A 23,248-nucleotide genomic window follows, 5' to 3' on the forward strand; every position below is an offset into this window, starting at 1 on the left:
TTTATTTGCATTGATACAAACACTCCCAGGAGATTATGGTACCATTATTATATTCTAGTAGATTTCACCCTGTTGACTGACTCTGATGTTGTTCCCCTCTGTTCCCCTCCCAGGACCAGTACCAGTTGTGCTACAGGGCAGCTCTAGAGTACCTTGGAAGCTTTGACCACTATGCAACATAATAACCACTCCCAGAATGCACTGGGACTCCTGGGGTTCAGGAGCGCCAGCCGTGTGTCCCTTCTGAGCTATATCCATACTGTCCAGAAACTGCCGGAGGGGTGAGGGGAGAGGGGGAGGAAGAGAAGAAAAGGAGTGAGGAGGAGTGGGAGAGAGCACAAGTCTGACTGGATGACCGTCAATCAGGTGGAGCAGTACTCCTGGACTGACTGCACAATAAACCTGCTTTAAAACCCTTCACTACTAAAAAATAACCTAAAAAGCTTCAGTATGTTTCATTCTGATGTCTCTATAGCTATTGCACATGCCATGAAAACACTATTTCTGCCTCCTCCACCTGCTTATATGGCAAACTTTATTTTTCTGCTTTTATTATGCATTAATATCATTACTATTACCCATTATATATATATATATGTTATTATTATTATTATTTAGAATTTGTTTTATAATCATTTATACACTGGTTATTGTATGTCTTATTGGGTCTTATTTTAAATTCATTATTTGTATCTTTTTATTATTTTTTACACAAGGGACATGTATTTTAAACATGCTCCGAGTTATTATTAATACTGGAGACGTACGCATACTCAGAGCTGCTAATAATATTTTAATTTTTTTACCATAATTATAATATTCTAAAGTTCTCTATTCTCTGGTTGGTCGTATTCAGTGGGATATGGGGGACACAACTTTTATAAGTATTTTCACTTCCTGGTATTTACAAAAACAATCTCCACAAAAAGAGATCAAACACATATACACCAGATTTAGTGAACTACTATAAAATAAACCCATCTATGTTTATAAAAACTGAATAGATTATTCTTGATGATGTTTTATGAATAATCTACCATGTACAGATTCTGTTTACTGTGATTTTCTCAATGCCTGTCGCTCAAAGAGCTCCGGTCCAAACTCCAGACCCAATGAAATAAAGAAAGAAAACTACCGGTACATGAAAAGGTGTTTGTCCTGTTACAGCAATCTTAGTTGTCCATGGGACTGAACCAAACCATCACTCCCAAAAGACACAGAGGAACTGGACCCTAGCTCTGTCTGCTCTGATCTGACAAGCTAGACCTGGTTTGGAGCAACAGATATACAGAACTTCACATCAGACTAATGTACAGCGCCCAACAACACCCCTCCTATGAGAAGTGTTCGAGTGACCAGACAGACAGTTATCCATCCCTGTATTTCTGATTACCCTGCTGATTCTGAACTACGATCTATGAATTGGACATGTCCATCTGCATACGACTGACCTAGTTCCCCATGACTGGCCATCCCTGTAGAAACCTCACAACAACCCAGATGAACTTCTCTTCTGACTGTCACTGACTCTACATCCATGGTATAACTGCTGTAATATACTGTATTATCTCCTCACTGTGCTACAGAAGGACATTCTCCTGTAACACAAAGAAGCAGCATCAATGTACGGTGGAGGATCTCTACATTATAGTCAAGCGTTTCTCTCTTATGTGAGGCTATAGGATTGCAAAGTGAGGTGAATTTGGATTGATTGGGCCCGGATGGACGGACTGCAAAAACAAGGATTTATTTCACTTTGTCTTCAAATAGTGCCGTAGGGGTTCAGTCTGTTGTATACACAATCTGTTTTCTATTTGTTAATAAAAAGGAGAGGGAAAAAATGTTGCAAAAACCTTGATGTTAATAAAGTTGAATAATTGTTTTTTTTTTATATATCATGTGGTGTTGTGTGTCTTTAAAAAATATATATTTGCATGTCACACACACACACACACACACACACACACACACACACACACACACACACACACACACACACACACACACACACACACACACACACACAGCCCGCAACAGGCCACACACGTTGTACCATCTCTCCATGATACTGCCAGTGGAACAGATGGTGGAAGATACCCCGCCAGCTAGGACCTCCTGTGTCCTTTGACTGCCTGAACACAGTGCTTCAGCCACTGTCCTGACAGAACCCCTGTCCTGACATAACCCCTGGAATATCAGTCACACAATGGCATACACTGCATTGTGTTTTATAGTAGGTAATATAATTGTGATCAGTAGGATGTTGCACATTGTTCAGACCTAATGGAATAACAATTTGACAAGTCAAGTGGCCGGAAAATACAATTTACATGTACTGTATAATAAAATAATTGCCCTAAGGGATGAAAATGATGAAAATCATGCTGGCATTCAACACCATTGCTGGCCATTTTATCATCATATTGCAAAAGATGATACACTATGACTTTCACCGTTTTGAAGTATGACTTTTGTGCTTTAGAAAATTTGGTATTTGTAAAGAGAAATGGGATAGTGAGATGGGGAAGGCTAGTGATAATTTTCATAAACTTTTTTAATGAGCATAATGTATTAATAAGGCCTCAGTTTGCATATTTTCGGCCTGAGTAGTATAATAAGGCGGAGTCATGGCAAAATACTGCATTTTGATTAGTCTCGGTAGCGCGTGGGACACGCCCTCCTTCATCCTTGTAAACAAACACATTGAGCATGCGTACGACACTGGCGTAATGGAGGTTTATCTTCCTTGACCACGGTGATTTGTTAACAAATCGTCTTCTGCTTTTAAAGCTTTGGAGCGAGCATTCAGTCATTACTTGGTCAGCTTTTGTAAGTTAATATTTTAAACATCAAAACGTGTGTGCTTTTAAGTAACTTGCGGTAACTTATGTTGCTGGAATAATTGCGCTTGCAATTAACGTTAGCGAGCTATGCTACACTGACATTAGCAAGCTAGCATACTTGCTTCTCAAATGTGTCTCTGTTCCGTTATCTTTAACATATTTGCATAACATGGCATGATCATACGTTATTACTTTACCATTGCTATACATTAATAACTAAAGTAGATAGAGGTATGATACAGTCAGGTTTGTCAGGCATCTTGCTAGCTAAAATGCTAACGCTATATGTTTTCCGGGAGTTAACTGACACTGGGCCCGGTCCTTAAATGACTTGGAATTCAACCAATCACAAATTTAGGAATAACTTTAATGAGAGTGTCGTCCAATCACAATCAGCAGGTGCGCAGGAACTTGTCAAAATCCTAGCGCTAGCTGACTAGAGTAGCATTAGCATGTTATTAACTTTGTTGTAATCTATTACGAAAAGTTCGACAACTAAGTTAGATAGCTTCTAATGGTGCTAGCTAGCTATCTCTCTCACGGAGGATATCGATATTTAGAATTAGATTGGGTTACTGAACATCAATGAGCGAAGCAACGTTGGTTAACTGGCCGATTGAATTTGACTTTTGTTGTTGATATTTTATCCAGCTGCTAGCTAACTGTTGATATTAGCTAGCTATAGCCTGAAGTAATTACGACGACATTCCCTAGCCCCTCAGTCCCACAAAAACATGTATATATTGTGTTCTGTTTTTTGCTGTGTTGTCTTTACAGTAGTTAGTGACCTTTGTAGGATGAACTTTGTGCTTTAATAACTATAGGGGGCGACAGGTGTTCGTCTGTACTAAAACGATTTAGGCAAGTTTAGAACCTTTCTAAAACATCTGTTTGTGTTAGTTGTCAACTGCACCACACATAGGCCTATTATAAGTAGTTGCAACATGTGCTATGTGATGCAACGTTTTAGAGAAATTATTAAACAGACATCTGATCAAAACAAATGTGTTCTCTTGTCCAGTGTTTGCAGATCAGAGCAACTCTTCTTCGAGGATGGCGACAGACACTGAGTCCCAGCAGACTCCTGACTCCAGGATCATGACCTTTCACCCTACCAAGGAAGAGTTTAAGGACTTCAGCCGTTACATCGCCTACATGGAGTCACAGGGAGCACACCGAGCTGGAATGGCTAAGGTGTGTGTGTTTGCATCTACTTTTCAGAAGATCATAAGCATTTATTCCCCTGATCTACATCCTGTTTTGAGAAGAGTAGAAGGTGCCCAACCAACATCAGACGAGGTGTAACCAAAGATCTATAGGCCTGTCTATATCCTGTTCTAAGAAAAATGCACTCTGTATAAAGACTAACTCCATCCTATGTTTGATATGTATTTTCCAGGTTATTCCACCCAAAGACTGGAAGCCTAGACGTACTTATGATGACATAGATGACTTGGTGATCCCTGCTCCTATACAGCAGGTGGTGACTGGCCAGTCAGGTCTCTTCACACAGTACAACATCCAGAAGAAACCCATGACTGTCCGAGAGTTCCGCAAGACTGCCAACACAGACAAGTGAGCCCTCGTACTGTTATGGGCAATTCCACGGTAACGGAGTAATGCTGAGACTTAGATTTGTCACTTTAAATTGTATGCCAAACCATACAGCTCTATGCACAAGGACTACTTTTAACAATTCCACTGACATTTTTACAAAAACACATTTAATTGAAGAACAGTGCAGATGCAAATTTGGTAACAGAGTGACTGTTTGTGCTGTCAACTTTCCATATGCACTGTTCTTCAAATAAATGGAAATGATTGTAACATAGGTATACACGGTTACATGGTTGTAACTGGCTATAGTTCTAAACTCACTGCAAGATGTCCTTTGTTTTGATTGTCACATCTAATCATCTGTTGTCATTGTAGGTTCTGTAATCCCCGCTATGTGGATTTTGAGGAGCTGGAGAGAAAGTTCTGGAAGAACCTGACTTTTAACCCGCCTCTCTATGGAGCAGATATCAACGGAACCCTCTACGACCCAGTGAGATATTCCTATCATCACACACTGTCGGGTTCGCCTAACAACCTACTGTTGAAATGTCAATGTCTCTGCTTACCCTCACCAACATTTTCTCTGCTTCATCTCTATCTTTCCTAGGATGTGACAGAGTGGAACATTGGTCATCTGAACACTATCCTGGACACTGTGGAGAGGGAGAGTGGGATCAAGATAAAGGGAGTGAATACTCCTTACCTGTATTTTGGCATGTGGAAAAGCACCTTTGCCTGGCACACTGAAGATATGGATCTCTACAGCATCAACTACCTGCACTTTGGAGAGCCCAAGTCCTGGTAAACTGTTGATGTATTTTGCACAGATAAAAAGAAAACACACGGTTCAGTGAAGTTATACCAATAGATATTAAGGTATGTCTATTTTACAGATTACAAATGGAGTGTGTGTCATTGGGTCGTTATTGTACGTAGAACCTAACACTAGCGTTTTGTCCAGGAGGTGTACTTGTACATCAAGCTGCTTCATGCTACAGAAACAGGAGATTGGCTCCTACCCTATGGGCCGCTCTGGCTAGGACAAGCCTTACTTGATTTACTTACTTACCTAACACAGCATCTTGACTACCATTTACATCATTACTCTTGTCTCTCTGCAGGTATGTTGTTCCCCCTGAACATGGGAAGAGATTGGAACGTCTTGCTAAAGGTAAGTGGAGCAGAGGAGGCAGGCTGGAATATAATAAATGGAATGGAGTCAAACGTGGTTTCCATGTGTTTGATACCATTCCATTTATTCCATTCCAGCCATTACAATGATCCTGTCCTTCATTAGCTCCTTCCACCAGCCTCCTATTGTGGAAAGGAATTTCCTAATTGATCTTCATTCTTCATCAGAGTTTCCTCTATTTGCATTTAGCACCTGCGCATAAAAAAAAAAAGACATGTAGATTTATGCCCCTGGAAGACCCCACCCCCGCTAACTCTTCCAATGCTGCTGAAAAAAATCCTACGGGAAACTACTCATTGATTATCAATATTCTTCATGTCAACATATTATCAGACAGTGATCAGCAGAATTCCTAACGTCTTTGAATCCTGTTCATGCAGGGTTCTTTCCTGGGAGTGCTCAGAGCTGTGAAGCTTTCCTGCGGCATAAGATGACTCTTATCTCACCCTCCATCCTGAAGAAATATGGCATACCGTTTGAGAAGGTGACCGCTCTTCAATGGCAACATGTTATCAAATTTCCCAACCTTTGACAAAGTTGGGATGCAGCAACAAAATACAAACCCATGGGTCTGACTATGTGTCTGTTGTGTGCTTAGAAGCTGTCTGTTGTGTGCTTAGATAACCCAGGAGGCAGGCCAGTTCATAGTGACCTTCCCATTCGGTTACCACGCTGGTTTCAACCACGGCTTCAACTGTGCTGAATCCACTAACTTTGCCACACAGCGATGGATCGATTATGGCAAAATTGCCACACTGGTATGTACAACTAAATGAATTAACACATAGTATGCATGAAACCAAGTCATTTATTTAGTGTGATCTGTGATTGGTCTTGTGTTACTCAGTTTGTATGGTCGTGGGTACAATTCCCGCACGGATCACATACTAAAATGTATGCACTCATACCTTAAGTTGCTTTGGATAAAATTGGTAAGTGGATTGATGATAAAATATACTCATGACCAATCCCTATCCTCCCTCCCCCAGTGCTCGTGTCGTAAGGACATGGTGAAGATCTCCATGGATGTGTTTGTGAGGAAGTTCCAACCAGACCGCTACAAGGCCTGGAAGGCAGGGAAGGACAACACTCCTATTGACCACTCCAAGCCCACGCCAGAGGCTGCTGACTTCCTGAAGACAGGGGAGCCTGGGAAGGAGGGTCCAAGCCGCAGCGAGGCCCCTGACCAGGAGAATACCCCATGCACCACCACTCAGGAGGAGAAGAGGTCCATGCTTTACTGTAGTGTAGTATTGTCTCTAGCTGGTGTAACTTCATATACACTGAGTGTACAAAACATTAAAAATACCTTCCTATTATTGTGTTCCACCCCTTTTTGCCCTCAGAACAGTCTCAATTCGTCAGGGCATGGACTCTACAAGGTGTCAAAAGCGTTCCACAGGGATGCTTGCCCATTTTGACTTCAATGCTTCCCACAGTTTTGTCAAGTTGGCTGGATGTCCTTTGGGTGGTGGACCATTCTTGATACATACAGGAAACTGTTGAGTGTGGAAAAACCACCAACTTTGCAGTTCTTGACACACTTAAACCGGTGCGCCTGGCACCTACCATACCCTGTTCAAAGGCACCTAAATCACACGTACACAATCCATGTCTCAAGGCTTAAAAATCCTTCTTTAACTTGTCTCCTCCCCTTCATCTACACAGAAGTGGATTTAACAAGTAAAATCAATACGGGATCATAACTTTTACCTGGCCAGTCTGTCATTGAAAGAGCAGGTGTTCCTTGTGTTTTGTACTCTCTTAATATTTCAAATCAAATTTATTTATATAGCCCTTCTTACATCAGCTGATATCTCAAAGTGCTGTATAGAAACCCAGCCTAAAACCCCAAACAGCAAGCAATGCAGTTGTAGAAGCACGGTGGTTAGGAAAAACTCCCTAGAAAGGCCAAAACCTAGGAAGAAACCTAGAGAGGAACCAGGCTCTGAGGGGTGGCCAGTCCTCTTCTGGCTGTGCCGGGTGGAGATTATAACAGAACATGGCCAAGATGTTCAAATGTTCATAAATGACCAGCACGGTCAAATAATAATAATCACAGTAGTTGTCGAGGGTGCAACATGTCAGCACCTCGGGAGTAAATGTCAGTTGGCTTTTCATAGCCGATCATCTATATATTTAATTTGTGATTGCAACATCCATCTTTTAAAACTTTTAAATTAATTATATATACCCGGTAATTCTTGAAGAATATAACTTATAAACGCCTCAAGCTTAGTTCAACTGTCGTACCTTACTAATATAGGGTATAGGGTCAACATGGTTTAAGCTATCATTTTGATCTTATGCATGGTCAGTTCTTGCATCCATAGCTCTGTCTGAATTTGAGTGGTTACATTTCTCTAACCCCATCTTTCAGCTGTTTACCAAATCAAGTGGCGGGGTGACCGTTTTGTTTTTTCAAATGCAGATTTCCCTTTTAATGATCAAATGAAAGCATTCATTCATACTGGGTTTTGGTCTCCACTTTGAGCAAGTTTCTCAAAAGAGACTTATTGTATTTAAAAAATAATAATATTCGCAGTTCCTCTCTCTGTCCTGTGCCAATGCAGCCCGAAGGTTGGGAAAAAGCGCCAGCGAGGAGGAGATGTGGAGGCAGCAGAGGACGGAGACACTGAGCAGGTTGATGAAGAGGAGGAGGAGGGAGAGGTGGACCAGAAGAAAGCCAAGCTGGGTCAGGAGGAGAAGGGACACAGTCTGGCACACAAAGGTACCTCAGTTCATCTTTGACACCATCTTTGACACCAAAAAATACTGCATATTGACTTGTTAGACTGTAGCTAGGTTTCCATCCAATTGGTGACAGATTTTAATTCAGATATTCAAAATCTGCATATAGAAAATATGTGCCATTTTCCCACCAGTGGTGTTTCCACCAAATGGACTTGTTGCTGATAAATGTCTGTGCATGATGATGTAGTGCACACTAAATTTACTTTGGTATGTACAGAAAAAAAAAAAAAAAAGTGTGATGTGTTTCCATCGTATTTTCAACTCTACTGATAGTTTTGCCACACAAACTGTTGTCTACTCTGGTCTTGGCACCAGTGCTCTAGCCAACAGCTCACATATATAGTGGGGTTATGCTAGTCTACATGAGGAGATTATTATGGCTATTATTTGTCAAACTGCAGTCATATCAATCGTGTCAACAGAATAAGCACTTTCACCACCCTGTGAAGTTCATCATAACTTATTTCATCTGTAGCCTAATAAACTGCATGGTTTCCTGAGTCGTAGTGGGAGGACCACACACCATATCATTGTGTGACCACAAGTTTACTTTGATATGATGGTTGTGCATAAAGGTGTTTCCACCAACATTTCTTACATTATTTATTTAACCGACGCAAAAAGATCCCACCATGTCGAACGAACAAATTATCTTTCGGCATTAATAAAATTGTACTGTCACTTCCTATTTCCATCACAGCTGGAAACTGTATAAGGTATGACTTTATCCGCATGAAAAACCACATTTCCATCCACATTTATGAGGGAGATCATTTACACCAGTGGTATTCAATTTTTGGGGACCCTATCTTTTTCCCCCAGGAATTTCTCGTGACCCCACCCCAAATCTGTAAATGTTATTTTTCAATTCATCTTTCTCAAAAATTTGTATATTTGTATATAAATTTGTATATTGTCCCATACAATAATTTGTACTCTTCCTTTTTAATTTTTCTTTAATTGGATACTTTTGCTAACCCCACTGCTGTTCCTCGGCTTTGAATACCACTGATTTAGACAGTACCTCCAGTTTTTCATGTTTGTTTATTTCAGAGCTAAAGGCAGAGGATGTTAAAAATGAGCGAACAAAGCCACCACTCAACGCAAAGACCAACCGAAACACAAACGCCAGCCGAAAGCTAGCACTTCAGATGAAAGCCAAAATCTCTCTTAAATCCACTCCAATTAAGTCTCAGCCACAGACTAACAGTCAATCAACCCAACCAGCGGCCCCAGAACCCTCCCCCCAGAGCTCAGAGAAGGCCGGCCCCAGTGAGGATGTGAAGCCTCCAGCCAGCAGCTCCAGCCCTTCCTACCCAGCCAGCAGCTGCAGCCCTGTCCACCGGCTCTTTCAGAGGACCCTGAGCCCTGCAGACGTGCTACACGTCCACAGCTACGCCAAGGGAGACTACAGCGAGGGAGAGACTAGGGAGGGCAAGGCGGAGAGGAGGAACGATAGTAGTGATAGTGAAGGAGAGGAACAGGACAACAGCAAGGTGAGAGGAGTAGAGATGGAGAAGAGGAGTGTTTGTTCTGAGGTCAGATATACTGTACTGTACATGTTCAATGAATCAGCGCTAATGATTCTGTTCCTAACCCCTTTTATTCCACCAGAGGGCAGACGATGGAGAGGAGGATGGCGCTGTGCCCAGAAAACTGGGGATGTTGCCTTGTCACCAGCGTCTGATGAAAGACAACATGAGTGACGAGGGTGAGTAAAAATATCACTTCCTCACTCACGTAGGTTAGCCCCAGTTAGGCTTCCTTTTCCTAAGCAATGGATATGATGACTTGTAGAAAAGCAGTGTCAGGCATGTTCCTCCATGGAATAGAAGCGATGATGTTGGCATACTTGATTGCATTATAGTAGTTTGTCTGTGTGTGTTTTCATAACTATCTGTTTGGTTCCAATGGCTCAGGGGATTAAAACAAATAGCATGGTGGATTTGATTTCCTTCATGTGCAACGGTCAATATCGACAGTTCTGTAAGTTGTTTGGGATATGGCATGTGCTAACGCTAAAATCTATTTATTTTGCTGTCGTTTTAAGAGCTGCCAGAGCAGCCACCAGTAGACGAGGATGGGCTAGAGGGAGAGTCGTGGGCCAAGCCCCTGGCCCACCTGTGGCAGAATAGACCCCCCAACCTGAAGAAAGAGAAGGAGTACAACCGTTGCATGGGCCTCCAGGCCCCATACTGCTCTGTGTGCTCACTCTTCCAGGCATTCCAGCAGGTGAGGAAGGTGTGTGTGTGTGTGTGTGTGTGTGTGTGTGTGTGTGTGTGTGTGTGTGTGTGTGTGTGTGTGTGTGTGTGTGTGTGTGTGTGTGTGTGTGTGTGTGTGTGTGTGTGTGTGTGTGTGTGTGTGTGTGTGTGTGTGTGTGTGTGTGTGTGTGTGTGTGTGTGTGAGAGATCAGTGGCTGAGGAGAGGAGGAGACACTCAGCAGGGGATTTGGGAAGTTAGTCTTCTGAAAGTCTCTCAGTCATTAATCTGCAGGGGTTTCTCTGAGAGTGTAGCTCCTGTTATGTGATTCAGTTCCCCCTTCACTTGTTTCTCAGGGGAGACGTTTTTGCAATTTTAGTACGTTCCCCAATGCTCCTCTTCTCACTTCTGATATACTGTACAGTGATAGTTATTTCAGGTTTGTCTAAGTAGCTGTATTACTTTGTCCCTCCCTCTATCCATGGCTAGACTGGGTGTGCTGATGAAGGCAAACACAGAAAAGCATTTGTTTGAACAATTTGAATGAGAGTTATTTTCTGAAGTGAACTTCTATTGTCCTCCCAAGAGTTGCTAAATATGATTGTTTCATTTCCAGACAGAGTGTGCTGATGATGGTACGGACCCTCCAGTGGTGCTGCCTGGAGGCAGGCTGAGAACCAAGCCTCTGATCCCTGAGATGTGTTTCACCACCACCACGGAGCCAGAGGAGGGCGCTGAGGAGAAGGAACCTGGCCCCCCGGACCCCACCACCCCTCACTTGGAGCCAGACGGCACCAGCCTGCTCATCAGCTGCTCCCACTGCAGCGTCCGCGTACACACCAGTCAGTACTACTACTTACCCAGCACGCCACCCCTTTTAACACTAGAACAGCTGGGCCTTTCAGCCTATAAGTACCCACTACACAATGTTGCCGGGCATCCTTTTAGCATACACATCGGATACAAATCAACCCGCAAGGTGTGCAAACATAAGCACCAACACCTGATAAATAGGGCGTAAACAATTGTAAAAGATGAATCGCATGAATAAATATTTGTGGAAATATATCCATATAAAATTAGTTATTTGTTTAGATAGTCAGGATATGTTTAGTATAATTCTACAAAGTCCTACTGATAAAGGTATAGCCCATTTTCGTTTCTCTTACAATAAAAACATTACAGTGTAATACATTTGATCAATTTAATTTGTAGATCTGATTAGTTATACTAAGTAATGCAGTCCAGTTACAAAAGTAAAATATGATAATATAGTCAGCAAGGCGCAGGCGCCAGGTCGCAGTTGCAAATGAGAACTTGTTCTCAACTAGCCTACCTGGTGAAATAAAAGTAAATAAATAAAAGGTCAAATGATTTGCCCTGTGCCTAAACAAAACACCAAGGATTTATAATGCTTTAGAAATGTACATGAACTATAATATAGGATGAATTGCATAAAAACATATTTGTGGAAATATTTCTTTGCAATCAACTTGTCTGCCAGGGAAATTGATGTGAAGTTGTCCATGGTCACATTTTTGCCTTTAGCCATGTAAGGCTCAACGAATCTATCGCTCACCCGCTGACCTGGTTTCATCTTTTCTATCTGTCTTCAACATCGTCGACTAACCAAAACCTAATTCCAAATTTGTCTGGTTTGTTGGCCATGTATTGGGTAAAATGGCACCTAGCTTTGGTTGGGAACAGTTGCTCATCAACAATTATGTTCTCTTCTGGCTTGTAACTGTTAAATTCATATTTTAGGTATCCCTATACTTCTGTTATTACAGTGCTCTCACTCTGTTATTTGTGCACCTGCGCAGAATGTTCCCTCGTTGAACGGCCTGAGTGTAATGGTAACTATGTACCGTGCAGATACGGGGATGTAAATGTTGTTCAACTGGAACCTAGTTGTTATCATTTCAGAGTTGACAGTAACGAGCAATGCAATTCTTCGTAACACTTTTCCAGGTGTGTGAGACGGCTGCGAATCTCTCCGTCTGCACACGTATTGGTCTTATGTCATCAAAATGCAGGTGTCTCATAATCTCTCTGAAGTGGTTGCGTGGCATGGTCTCTCTGAAAAAGTCCACCACATAACTATCGGACCAAAATGACTCCACATCATACTCTTTCCACAGTATTCCCTGCGGACATACAAGAGTACAATAAATGCTTTGAGATCATCCATAGACATGTCCCACGTACAGCTTCCTTTTCTGGGAGCATGAGCGACAGTACAATCTCTGATTTCTGCAACATCTGCATGTCACATAAACAAAGAACACTGTAGAGTGCACTGGAAATTATTATCTTTGTGTGAGGTGTAGGGCCTGCTCTCTCTGTGAGAATGTTCCTGTTGCCCTCTTCTCACTCTTTTCTACCCAAACTCGTGTCTCACGGTCTGTTGGCTCTGTTGTGGTTTTTCTGCGGCGAGGCTCAGGCATCGGAGGCGTAAGCTTGAAGTCAACATCAGAATCGGGTGAAACCTCTTCATCAGCAACGTCGATTTCAAGCTCAATACCCGATTCGACTCCAGCTAAACTAAATTCTGCAGTATTTGCAATGCTACCAGTGCATCCATTTGTTTGGTTCGGCTAACCATTGTAAACTACACACAACTACACAATGCTTCATTACACTGCTGTTCTAAATGTAATCATCCCCTTTTACCCTCCTCATTCAGTTAATTCAAATTCAATTGGGAATTCACATGCACAGTTATCAGTGTCTATTGCCCATTCATCCATTTAGCACATTCATTCGGTAAGGAGAGTGATGCATGGGAACCAATGCCCTACAGCACATTCATTCTGTAAGGAGAGGGATGCATGGGAACCAATGCCCTACAGCACATTCATTCTGTAAGGAGAGGGATGCATGGGAACCAATGCCCTACAGCACATTCATTCTGTAAGGAGAGGGATGCATGGGAACAATGCCCTACAGCACATTCATTCTGTAAGGAGAGGGATGCATGGGAACAATGCCCTACAGCACATTCATTCTGTAAGGAGAGGGATGCATGGGAACCAATGCCCTACAGCACATTCATTCTGTAAGGAGAGGGATGCATGGGAACAATGCCCTACAGCACATTCATTCTGTAAGGAGAGGGATGCATGGGAACAATGCCCTACAGCACATTTGCCTTGGCCCCTTAAGTTAGTAGTAGCTTTTTTTTTTAAAGATAAATACTTTTTTGTTTGTGATTTAAAAGTTCAGACAACTGGACAATATAAAACATAAATATTTAGGAAAAGTCTTGGAAGGAGCAGGACGCTGATATTTTTTTCCCAGATTTATTTACAAAATCAAACATCATTGGCCTATGGCGGTTCTAGTTTACCACATCATTCCAGGTAAGAGCAGTACTCTACTTTAGACAGTTAAGAGGAGTTAAGTGCAGACTGTTTCAACTCTAGAAGTTATTTAATTATCTCTGTCCACAACAGGGTTGAGATGCGCTATCAGTCATGTGAATGTGTGAATGCCTGTCAGTAAAGGAGTATGCACACTAGAACCTATGCTCCCTTCTGGTTCATTGGCGACAACGTTTCAACCACTTAGGTAATGGTGTTTGTTTGGTTGTGTGTTTCCAGGCTGTTATGGCGTGGATCCAGAGAGTGTGACTAAGGACTGGAAGTGTGCTCGCTGTAAGGCCAATTCCATGACTGAGGTCAGTGTCTCCACAACACATCACCTCATAATACAACACCTCCAAGTGGCTGTTCATTATGTCGGACCTCACCTGACCCAAGTATATGTTGCTGGCACTGACGCAGTAGTGTTTGCAAACGTTGCAGTAGTCTAAACGGTCATTAGATCTGGCAGTAGTATTTGCAGTAGTCTAAACGGTCATTAGATCTGGCAGTAGTATTTGCAGTAGTCTAAACGCTCATTAGATCTGGCAGTAGTATTTGCAGTAGTCTAAACGCTCATTAGATCTGGCAGTAGTATTTGCAGTAGTCTAAACGCTCATTAGATCTGGCAGTAGTATTTGCAGTAGTCTAAACGCTCATTAGATATGGCAGTAGTATTTAAATAAAACATTTTTTTTTTTTTTTAACTAGGCAAGTCAGTTAGAACAAATTCTTATTTACAATGACGGCCTACCCCGGCCAAACCCGGACGATGCTGGGCCAATTGTGCGCCGCCCTATGGGACTCCCAATCACGGCCGGTTGTGATACAGCCTGGATTCAAACCAGGGACTGTAGTGACACCTCTTGCCATGAGAAGTGTGACTTAGACTGCTACGCCACTCGGGAGTTTAGACTACGGCAGGTAGCCTAGTGGTTAGAGCGTTGGGCCAGTAACTGAAAGGTTGCTGGATCGAATCCCTGAGCTGACAAGGTAAAAATCAGTCATTCTGCCCCTGAACAAGGCAGTTAACCCACTGTTCCCGGTAGGCCATCATTGTAAATAAGAATTTGTTCTTAACTGACTTGTCTAGTTAAATCATTTTTATTTTGGGGGGGCATTAGATCTGGCAGTAGTGTTTGCAGTATTCTAAACAGGCATTAGATCTGGCAGTAGTCTAAACAGGCATTAGATCTGGCAGTAGTGTTTGCAGTATTCTGAACAGGCATTAGATCTGGCAGTAGTGTTTGCAGTAGTCTAAACTGGCATTAGATCTGGCAGTAGTGTTTGCAGTAGTCTAAACTGGCATTAGATCTTGCAGTAGTATTTGCAGTATTCTGAACAGGCATTAGATCTGGCAGTAGTGTTTGCAGTAGTCTAAACTGGCATTAGATCTGGCAGTAGTATTTGCAGTATTCTGAACAGGCATTAGATCTGGTAGTAGTGTTTGCAGTAGTCTAAACTGGCATTAGATCTGGCAGTAGTGTTTGCAGTAGTCTAAACTGGCATTAGATCTGGCAGTAGTATTTGCAGTATTCTAAACAGGCATTAGATCTGGCAGTAGTGTTTGCAGTATTCTAAACTGGCATTAGATCTGGCAGTAGTGTTTGCAGTATTCTAAACTGGCATTAGATCTGGCAGTAGTATTTGCAGTATTCTGAACAGGCATTAGATCTGGCAGTAGTATTTGCAGTATTCTAAACTGGCATTAGATCTGGCAGTAGTATTTGCAGTATTCTTCTAATGATAAGTGACTGACTGGTACTGGTCTTCAGGTGACACACCTTTGCATTGGTCGTATGTACAGTACCAGTCAAATGTTTGGACACACCTACTCATTCCTGGGTTTTTCTTGATTTTTACTATTTTCTACATTGTAGAATAATAGTGAAGACATCAAAACTATGAAATAACACATGGAATCATGTAGTAACCAAAAAAGTGTCAAACAAATCAAAATATATTTTAGATTCTTCAAAGTAGCTTTGCACACTCTTGGCATTCTCTCAACCAACTTCATGAGGAATGTTTTTCCAACAGTCTTGAAGGAGTTTCCACATATGCTGAGCACTTGTTGGCTGCTTTTCCTTCACTCTGCGGTCCAACTCATCCCAAACCATCTCAATTGGGTTGAGGTTGGGTGATTGTGGAGGCCAGGTCATCTGATGCAGCACTCCATCACTCTCCTTCTTGGTCAAATAGCTGTTACACAGTCTGGAGGTGTGTTGGGTCATTGCCCCGTTGAAAAAAACAAATGATAGTCCCACTAATAAACCAGATGGGATGGCATATCGCTGCAGAATGATGAGGTAGTCATGCTGGTTAAGTCTGGTGTGTCAACTTTTGACTGGTACTTTGTTTACTTAACTGGGATTATGGTGGTTGACAGTTTGCTCTTCTTGCAGAGTTGCTGTTTGTGTTTGCTGAGGGGGGGTGCCTTGCAGAAAGCCAACAACAACAAGTAAGTCTTTGTGCCAGACAGATCCCCTTAGAGATCAGGGAGTGGGCTAGTCTAAATCACACACTGAACATTTACTGAGCTCTTCTCTTTATGTACTCTTTTGTTCACATAGTTGGATGTTCTTTTGAAATATATCTACTAGGTTTATAATCTACTCGTGGTGTCTGTGTATTGACATGTTGTGTTGTAGGTGGGTCCATGTGCTGTGTGCAGTAGCAGTGTTGGAGGCTCGCTTTGTGAACATCACTGAGAGAAGCCCTGTGGATCTGAGTGGGATTCCTCTACAGAGGTTTAAACTGGTGAGTTCAACGCTGTAAATGTCAATAGGCTTGGGCAGTATACCGTATACCAGAGTATTTGGAAATACCTGTCACACATTTTGTCATTATGAAGCTTACTGGCAGTCCCCTGTCACGTGGTGTTTGTTTACAAGCACACAACAACGAGAGACCAGAACCTTGTGAGTCACTCACTGTTGTGCAGCACGCGCCCGGTGATCTAGTTTCAGTATGGAATTCACAACTAAATGTTTGCCAGCTAGATATTTTATAGCTATTTAAGGTAACTGTCTAAAATGTGCTAAATGCTCTGCGGTTGGGCATTTGGTTGGCTAATTTAGTAGGTAGTTAGCTATATAGCTAAGTGGTTAGCTTCTTCCAAAATCAAGCTTTGCTTGGTAACAGCAGAGAATAGGATCCTGGATCAAGAGCCTTGCTGGCTAATGTGTGTTTTGTGCAGCAAACTGTGAGTAGCATTTTTATTTTATTTATTTTTTATATTTATTTTATTTAGCCCCTTTTCTCCCCAATTTTCATGGTATCCAATTGTTAGTATTTACTATCTTGTCTCATCGCTACAACTCCCGTACGGGCTCGGGAGAGACGAAGGTCGAAAGCCATGCGTCCTCCGAAACACAACCCAACCAAGCCGCACTGCTTCTTAACACAGCGCGCCTCCAACCCGGAAGCCAGCCGCACCAATGTGTCGGAGGAAACACCGTGCACCTGGCTCCCTTGGTTAGCGCGCACTGCGCCCGGCCCGCCACAGGAGTCGCTGGTGCGCGATGAGACAAGGATATCCCTACCGGCCAAACCCTCCCTAACCCGGACGACGCTAGGCCAATTGTGCGTCGCCCCACGGACCTCCCGGTCGCGGCCGGCTGCGACAGAGCCTGGGCGCGAACCCAGAGTCTCTGGTGGCGCAGCTAGCGATGCAGTGCCCTAGACCACTGCGCCACCCGGGAGGCCCGTGAGTAGCATTTTTGAGTTAATTGTATAACTGTATGAGCTGGGATGTCTGTCCTGCAAATAGTTTGTCAGAGACTGTATAAAATGTTCGCAATCCGCTCATTAGCATTTAGTAAGCATTCTCAATGGGATTTTACATGTACTTTGTAACCTTTGGATTACGAAGGCTGTGGGTTAAAAAAAACAGTGGCCCTTGTGTTCAGTGACGGTATTACCAAATATCCCGGGATGGCACAAAGTCGGTATGAAGGTTTGACAATCTGGATACTGCCCAAGCCTTATGTCAACATTTATTATGTGCTAAGGGATAGGACTCTGTCACTACCTCGCTCTCCAACCACGGTGCATGAATAGAGGAGAACCTTTTCCAATAACCTTTGAATAAAGGAGAGTGGCTGGATATCCTCTCTTCAGCATATTATGCCAAAGTAATATATTATTGGTTTTACCTGACGTGGTTGGCACATCCACCTCTATGCATGTGACAGTAGTTATGCTTGCCGTCTACTACAAGGTTAGACTAGAGACTAGGGTATTTAGAGGATGTCCGGTGAGTTTGTGATTAATCCAGGCTCTACTGTATACAGTTTGACAGGATGTATAGGCCTATTTTTCCCTGTGGGACTTCCTTTTCCTGTCTCTGAGCATGGTCTTATTGTTTTCTGTGCTGTGCAGAAATGTTACTACTGTAAGAAGCGGATGAAGAAGACGTCCGGGTGCTGTGTGCAGTGTTCCCATGGCCGCTGTCCTACGGCCTACCACCCTACCTGTGCCCAGGCCGCTGGGGTCCTCATGCAGCCAGACGAGTGGCCCTTTGTGGTCTACGTCACCTGCTGCCGGCACAAGGGCCCTATTCAGACAGAGGTATACATTGGTTGTACTTTACTTTATATTTTGGATTGTGTTTCAGAAAGGGGAAGCTATATACCAGACAGTGGGGACTCTAAAGGCCTCAGTTATGGGACTTGGTTACATTATTCTGCTGATACTTTATGTTATAGTTTCTAAGCATTCTACATATTCAGGGCTGTACTCACAACAGTGTACTATATAAGCATGACTGTGTTTTAGATTTTAAAGTGAAAAACTCCCACGAGTATGCCCATGTACTTCCAGTCCAAAGAGGTTGATAGAGTTCTTATTTGATGTTAATCTGGATGGATAACTAATTTCTTCTCTCAGCGTAACAAAGCAGCCATGCATGAGCTTACCGTGGGAAGGAGGGTGATCTGTAAGCACAAAAATGGCCGCTACTACCAGTGTGACGTGGTGCAGCTTTCCAAGGAGACGTTCTATGAGGTCAACTTTGATGACGGCTCCTTCAGTGATAACCTCTTTCCCGAGGACATTGTGGTAAGAAGACTAACGTCTGTGTGTGTTAGAGTGGGTGGGGTGCCAAATTGTGGTCAGTAATTCATGACAGGGTTTATAAGTAGGTCATAAGCTGTTTATTATTAGTTTATAGATTGCTTATACAATATGTACCACACATTGGTTAAAATTGTGTGATTGCTTTTTGGTGCTTGCCAAATAGTGAGTTTGTAGGATTGTATCTGATGGTTGTTTTCTATTGCCAGGGCCGGGACTGTGCCCAGATAGGCCCCCCTCCACAGGGGGAGATGGTGCAGGTCCGTTGGACAGATGGTCTGGTCTACGGGGCCAAGTTTGTGGCTGCTCACATCATCCAAATGTACCAGGTACTGCAACACTATTCACACTTACCCTCAGCAACAATGTACCTTATCCAGATGGAGGTTATACAGTTTTACATCATATAGTGCTTTGCAGTCTAATTGATCTGCTCCATTTGTCCAGATTGTTAAAAATCTTTTAAAAAACTCATAGCAATACATTACAAGTCTGTGATGAAACCATTGTTTGGTTTTATGAGAGACATAAAATGTAGTTATTTTGGCATTGATGGTTCTTGATGTAGGTGGAGTTTGAAGACGGGTCACAACTAACAGCCAAGAGAGATGATGTCTATACTCTGGATGAGGAGTTACCTAAGAGAGTCAAGTCAAGACTGGTGAGTATACTGAGAGCTACCTGTGAGCTATCCAATATACTGACTCCAAAGTTGCTAACCTTAACTGTGTATCATCAACTCCTAACTTTCTCACTCTGATGTTATAGTAAGGACTGCTGAGTATACTGAATAATACTGACTGAATCATTTTCTCCAGCATGTTTGTTAATGAGTCTTCTTCCTGTGGCAATGGACAATAAAGTAATCCTGTGTGTGCCCTGCCCCGGTCTATCTCCAGTCCAAGGCGTCAGACATGCGTTTCGATGGGATCTTTGAGGACAAGGAGGCCATCCAGCAGTCGAAGAGGCAGAGAGTGATCAACTCACGGTACCGAGGTGACTACGTTGAACCTGTGATCTACAGAGCCATCATGGAGTAGCCTGCCAACTTCCTACTCTTCCAACAAACCACCAGCACTGATATTCCTGATCTGGACTTCTCACTTTACCTTAATTTATCCACTGAGTGAGTGAGTGTAGCTCTGACTAAAGGACTTTGAAAATAACTTTCCAACCCCTAGTTTGGACTGTTTTCTTTTTTCTTCCGTTCATCCCTTCATAATTTACAGCATTATGCGCCAGTTTCCCGGACACTGATTAAGCCTAGTCTTGGACTGAAAAGCCCTTTCGTTGGATCTGCGTTTTATGCTACGCTTAACCTGTGTCCAGGAAACCGGACCCAATTGTTATTACTTTTATGTTTTCTTTGACTGTGATCAAGGATTGAAGAACAGGCCACCTTCTCCACTCGGTATAGGTTATAGAAGCCGGGAAGGAACTGCCATCCATGTCACCTTTTATGCCATCCTGCTAGTGCCCAGTAGCTGTAACTCGTCTCTTGAATGGAAGCGATATTGGACCATGAATTTAGCTTCCAAACAAGATGTAGCTTTCTAATAATAATAGTAACAATCCACTCAATAGAACTGTGGCAGGAATGACTTCCTAAAGGGAGTGAAGCAGACAAGTTACTGCCACTCATCCTCATAAACACTGATTACAGTGTTTTCTGACTTGCAATTTTACTGAATGTTGCCAGTTGTTCCTTTATGTACATCTATTTATTTTCCTATGTCGTTTTTCGGGGTGCTACTTGCACCTATGTTTGATTTTAAGGAGGTGCAATGCCATTTTAGTAACTAATACCACCTCTTAGCAGAGTCACACTGTTGACTGCATTCCTAAACATTGTATTTTGTAGGAACGCATTGAATATAGCTTTTTCCATTTTTAGAGTTGTTTTTTACCAGCGTATTTATTATACTGTGCTTGAAGAAAGTAACCTCTGCAATGCAGACAATTTGTCAGTTGCAATGGTGTAGAGGTTCTGGACTGATTCTGATCTATGTTCTATTTTTGCTATATAGATGAATTGGAAATAACCCATTCAGAATTGCTATGGGCGCTCCCTTTTTATCCAAGTTGGTTCTTTACTCTTTAAATGAAAATTGTGCGTTGCACTTTTATTCAAGCCCATTTTGAGAGGACAGTTTAATAGTTGTGTGCTACCATTTTACTATTTTTGTCAACAAAAAAAAAACATTTTTAAAATAATATTGTACATTTTATAAGACCTTATGCATTGTGTCCCACCACGCTTCTCCACTCGGCCATGATCATCAACCATAATGCACTTATTAATTAAGGATAAGGTGGCCTTCAGATTGTCTGTTATTTTCCTCTAAACTGCTGTTATCTTGAGTATAGGGATGCCACATTCTGGTAACTTTCCCAGGTTTTCCAGAAATCCTGGTTGAAATTTCCCTGCAATCAGGATGAATTAAGCAGGAAATCCGTAAGTCCTTTTTAAATAGGATTTCTGGGAATTGAGAATTTTCTGAATTTTGCAACCCTACTTGAGTGTGAGAGACAACTAATGTATGATTTAGGCAGTTATAGAGGCTCACAGAAGTACCACTAAGCAAGGGGTTTATATCATCAGCATTCAACAGTATGGAAATACTTATGATGACTTATAATACATGGGGGAAAAATACAAGTTTTCTATCAAAAAGCCTATTTTATTGCTTTGTTTTATGATACACATTACATTCACAGTCAGGAAGACACAGATGTAATTATAATAAGTAGTTTATTTAAAGATATAAGCCGTTGAGCAAGGGATCTTATTTGTGCCCCAAATGGCAGCATATTCCCTATATTGTGCACTACCTTTGACCAGGGCCCTGGTCAAAAGTAGTGCACTATATAGGGAATGGGGTGCCATTTGGGACTCATCCCTGGCCTGTTCATGTGACCTTTTTTCCTTTCTGTGAAAAATGTACCATCATTCATGCATTTTGTAAAGATGATAATTTTGTTTCAGTAAAAACATTTTGGCTTGCATATTGTAATTTATTGGTGTTGATCTTTGTTTCATGTTTAAATGTTTTTATGATATTTATGACTGCTATACAGTTCATGATCTTATGACTGATTAAACAATGTTTGACATATATGACAATGACTGAAGGTTGTAGGAACAGTGTACTGTAATAACTTTTAGAGTCTTTACAAGACTACTGCATACCTCAATGACAGTAGTAGTATCTAACTCCATAGCAAGTAAATTGTCAGCTAAACGGTGCTGTCCTTGAAGTTCAGTGTTGGGTAGTAGTGAACTACATGTAGTTCAACTAATAATTTAACAACATTTTACAGTAGCTTGGTGGTAGTTCAACTAAATTCAAATCTTGGTGTTTTCAGTAGTTAGCTTTTTCAGTAGTTAGCTGTGTTGCTAACTACTGGAACTGCACAACTTTTTTTTGCAAAAATAAAATATGGGTTAAGTAGGCAATAATTATTTGTATCAGACCTGCCTAATTCTCACTTGAAACAGTTTTTGTGTTTAATATGCTAAATTACACATTCAGTTAACATCTGTCTCCTGGGTGTGTTCTTGCTATTTTTATTGTAAGACATTTCAGATTTAGATATGGATAATTTTTCACAAAGTAATTGGATGTAGTGAGCTACTTTTTCAAAGTAACTAAACTATAATTTTAAAGTGTATCTTTAGTGTAGCTTAACTTATTCCAGTGTGAAGTAACTGGTAGCTTGGTAAACTATATTTTCAGTAACTCCCATTGTTTGTGTACTAGCAAACCCCACAGCTCAGCCCAAAACAGGATTTACACATACTGTTGGAGAGGACGTTTGGAAGGTCAGTGAGTGCTTACATTTAACACTGAAGAATATAGCAGTTTGTGTGTTGACTGATTATATTTGATTGAAGGTCATTATAGCAGTTGTGCTCCCCTTCCCCAAGTTCATCTCTTATCACCTTAGCTACACACCATCCATCTATCAGCCAGTGATCTTTACCAGTACACTAACAGCTTTTATGTCTCATGCTGAGGCTGCATACCATAGTGACATTAGTCCTTGCCCACATCTTACAGCTGCCTTGACATCGACAATATATAGGGGTTGTACCTCTGGGGTGCACTAGCTCTCACACATGTTGAATGTCAACTTTATCTTTAGCAAGCATCTGTCACGTTTCAGAATACAAAATGTAGCCTACTTCTGCCCTCTGATTTGTAATGTTTATCCAATTGTAATTTGTATCAAATGCATTATTAAACTTGCAACATTGTAGTTAC

The 23,248-nt window shown here is 41.9% G+C and overlaps 2 protein-coding genes across 20 annotated transcripts in view; both read left to right on the top strand.

The window, feature by feature from the left end:
* The window catches only part of LOC139541407 (receptor-type tyrosine-protein phosphatase F-like), a 450,116-nt gene extending 448,223 nt beyond the window's left edge, over positions 1–1,893 (top strand). For all 15 annotated transcript variants that reach the window (XM_071346023.1, XM_071346022.1, XM_071346027.1 and 12 more), the window contains one exon: positions 114–1,893. In XM_071346023.1, coding sequence (XP_071202124.1) covers positions 114–182 — 69 coding nt within the window. In that variant the 3' untranslated portion in view covers positions 183–1,893. The remainder of the gene's footprint in view (positions 1–113) is intronic.
* An 804-nt stretch (positions 1,894–2,697) lies between these two features.
* On the top strand, positions 2,698–21,989 carry LOC139541395 (lysine-specific demethylase 4A-like). 5 transcript variants are annotated; one of them, XM_071346001.1, is made up of 22 exons: positions 2,698–2,829; positions 3,865–4,037; positions 4,243–4,418; positions 4,776–4,890; positions 5,008–5,201; positions 5,522–5,571; positions 5,973–6,076; positions 6,213–6,350; positions 6,582–6,820; positions 8,166–8,323; positions 9,400–9,842; positions 9,961–10,057; positions 10,397–10,578; positions 11,162–11,387; positions 14,148–14,224; positions 16,313–16,368; positions 16,559–16,667; positions 18,291–18,479; positions 18,798–18,968; positions 19,193–19,312; positions 19,552–19,644; positions 19,883–21,989. In XM_071346001.1, exons 2-22 carry the CDS (start codon positions 3,897–3,899, stop codon positions 20,021–20,023), a joined length of 3,219 nt encoding a protein of 1,072 aa, XP_071202102.1. In that variant the 5' UTR covers positions 2,698–2,829; positions 3,865–3,896; the 3' UTR covers positions 20,024–21,989. The 5 variants fall into 5 exon arrangements, 4 of the variants coding, with proteins under 4 accessions (XP_071202102.1, XP_071202104.1, XP_071202103.1 ...); XM_071346003.1 differs by having other exon boundaries at positions 19,847–19,981; XM_071346002.1 differs by having other exon boundaries at positions 19,802–19,922.
* The last annotated feature ends 1,259 nt before the right edge of the window (positions 21,990–23,248 follow it).

The sequence above is a fragment of the Salvelinus alpinus genome, chromosome 16 (assembly GCF_045679555.1).
Source record: "Salvelinus alpinus chromosome 16, SLU_Salpinus.1, whole genome shotgun sequence".
NCBI lineage: Eukaryota > Metazoa > Chordata > Actinopteri > Salmoniformes > Salmonidae > Salvelinus > Salvelinus alpinus.

Bases quoted from the DNA above. Each gene is read 5' to 3' on its own strand.
- LOC139541395 (XM_071346001.1), top strand. From the start codon at position 3,897: ATGGCGACAGACACTGAGTCCCAGCAGACTCCTGACTCCAGGATCATG. The intron at 5,572-5,972 runs GTAAGTGGAGCA...CTGTTCATGCAG, and splicing joins ATTGGAACGTCTTGCTAAAG to GGTTCTTTCCTGGGAGTGCT. The intron at 18,969-19,192 runs GTAAGAAGACTA...TTCTATTGCCAG, and splicing joins TCTTTCCCGAGGACATTGTG to GGCCGGGACTGTGCCCAGAT.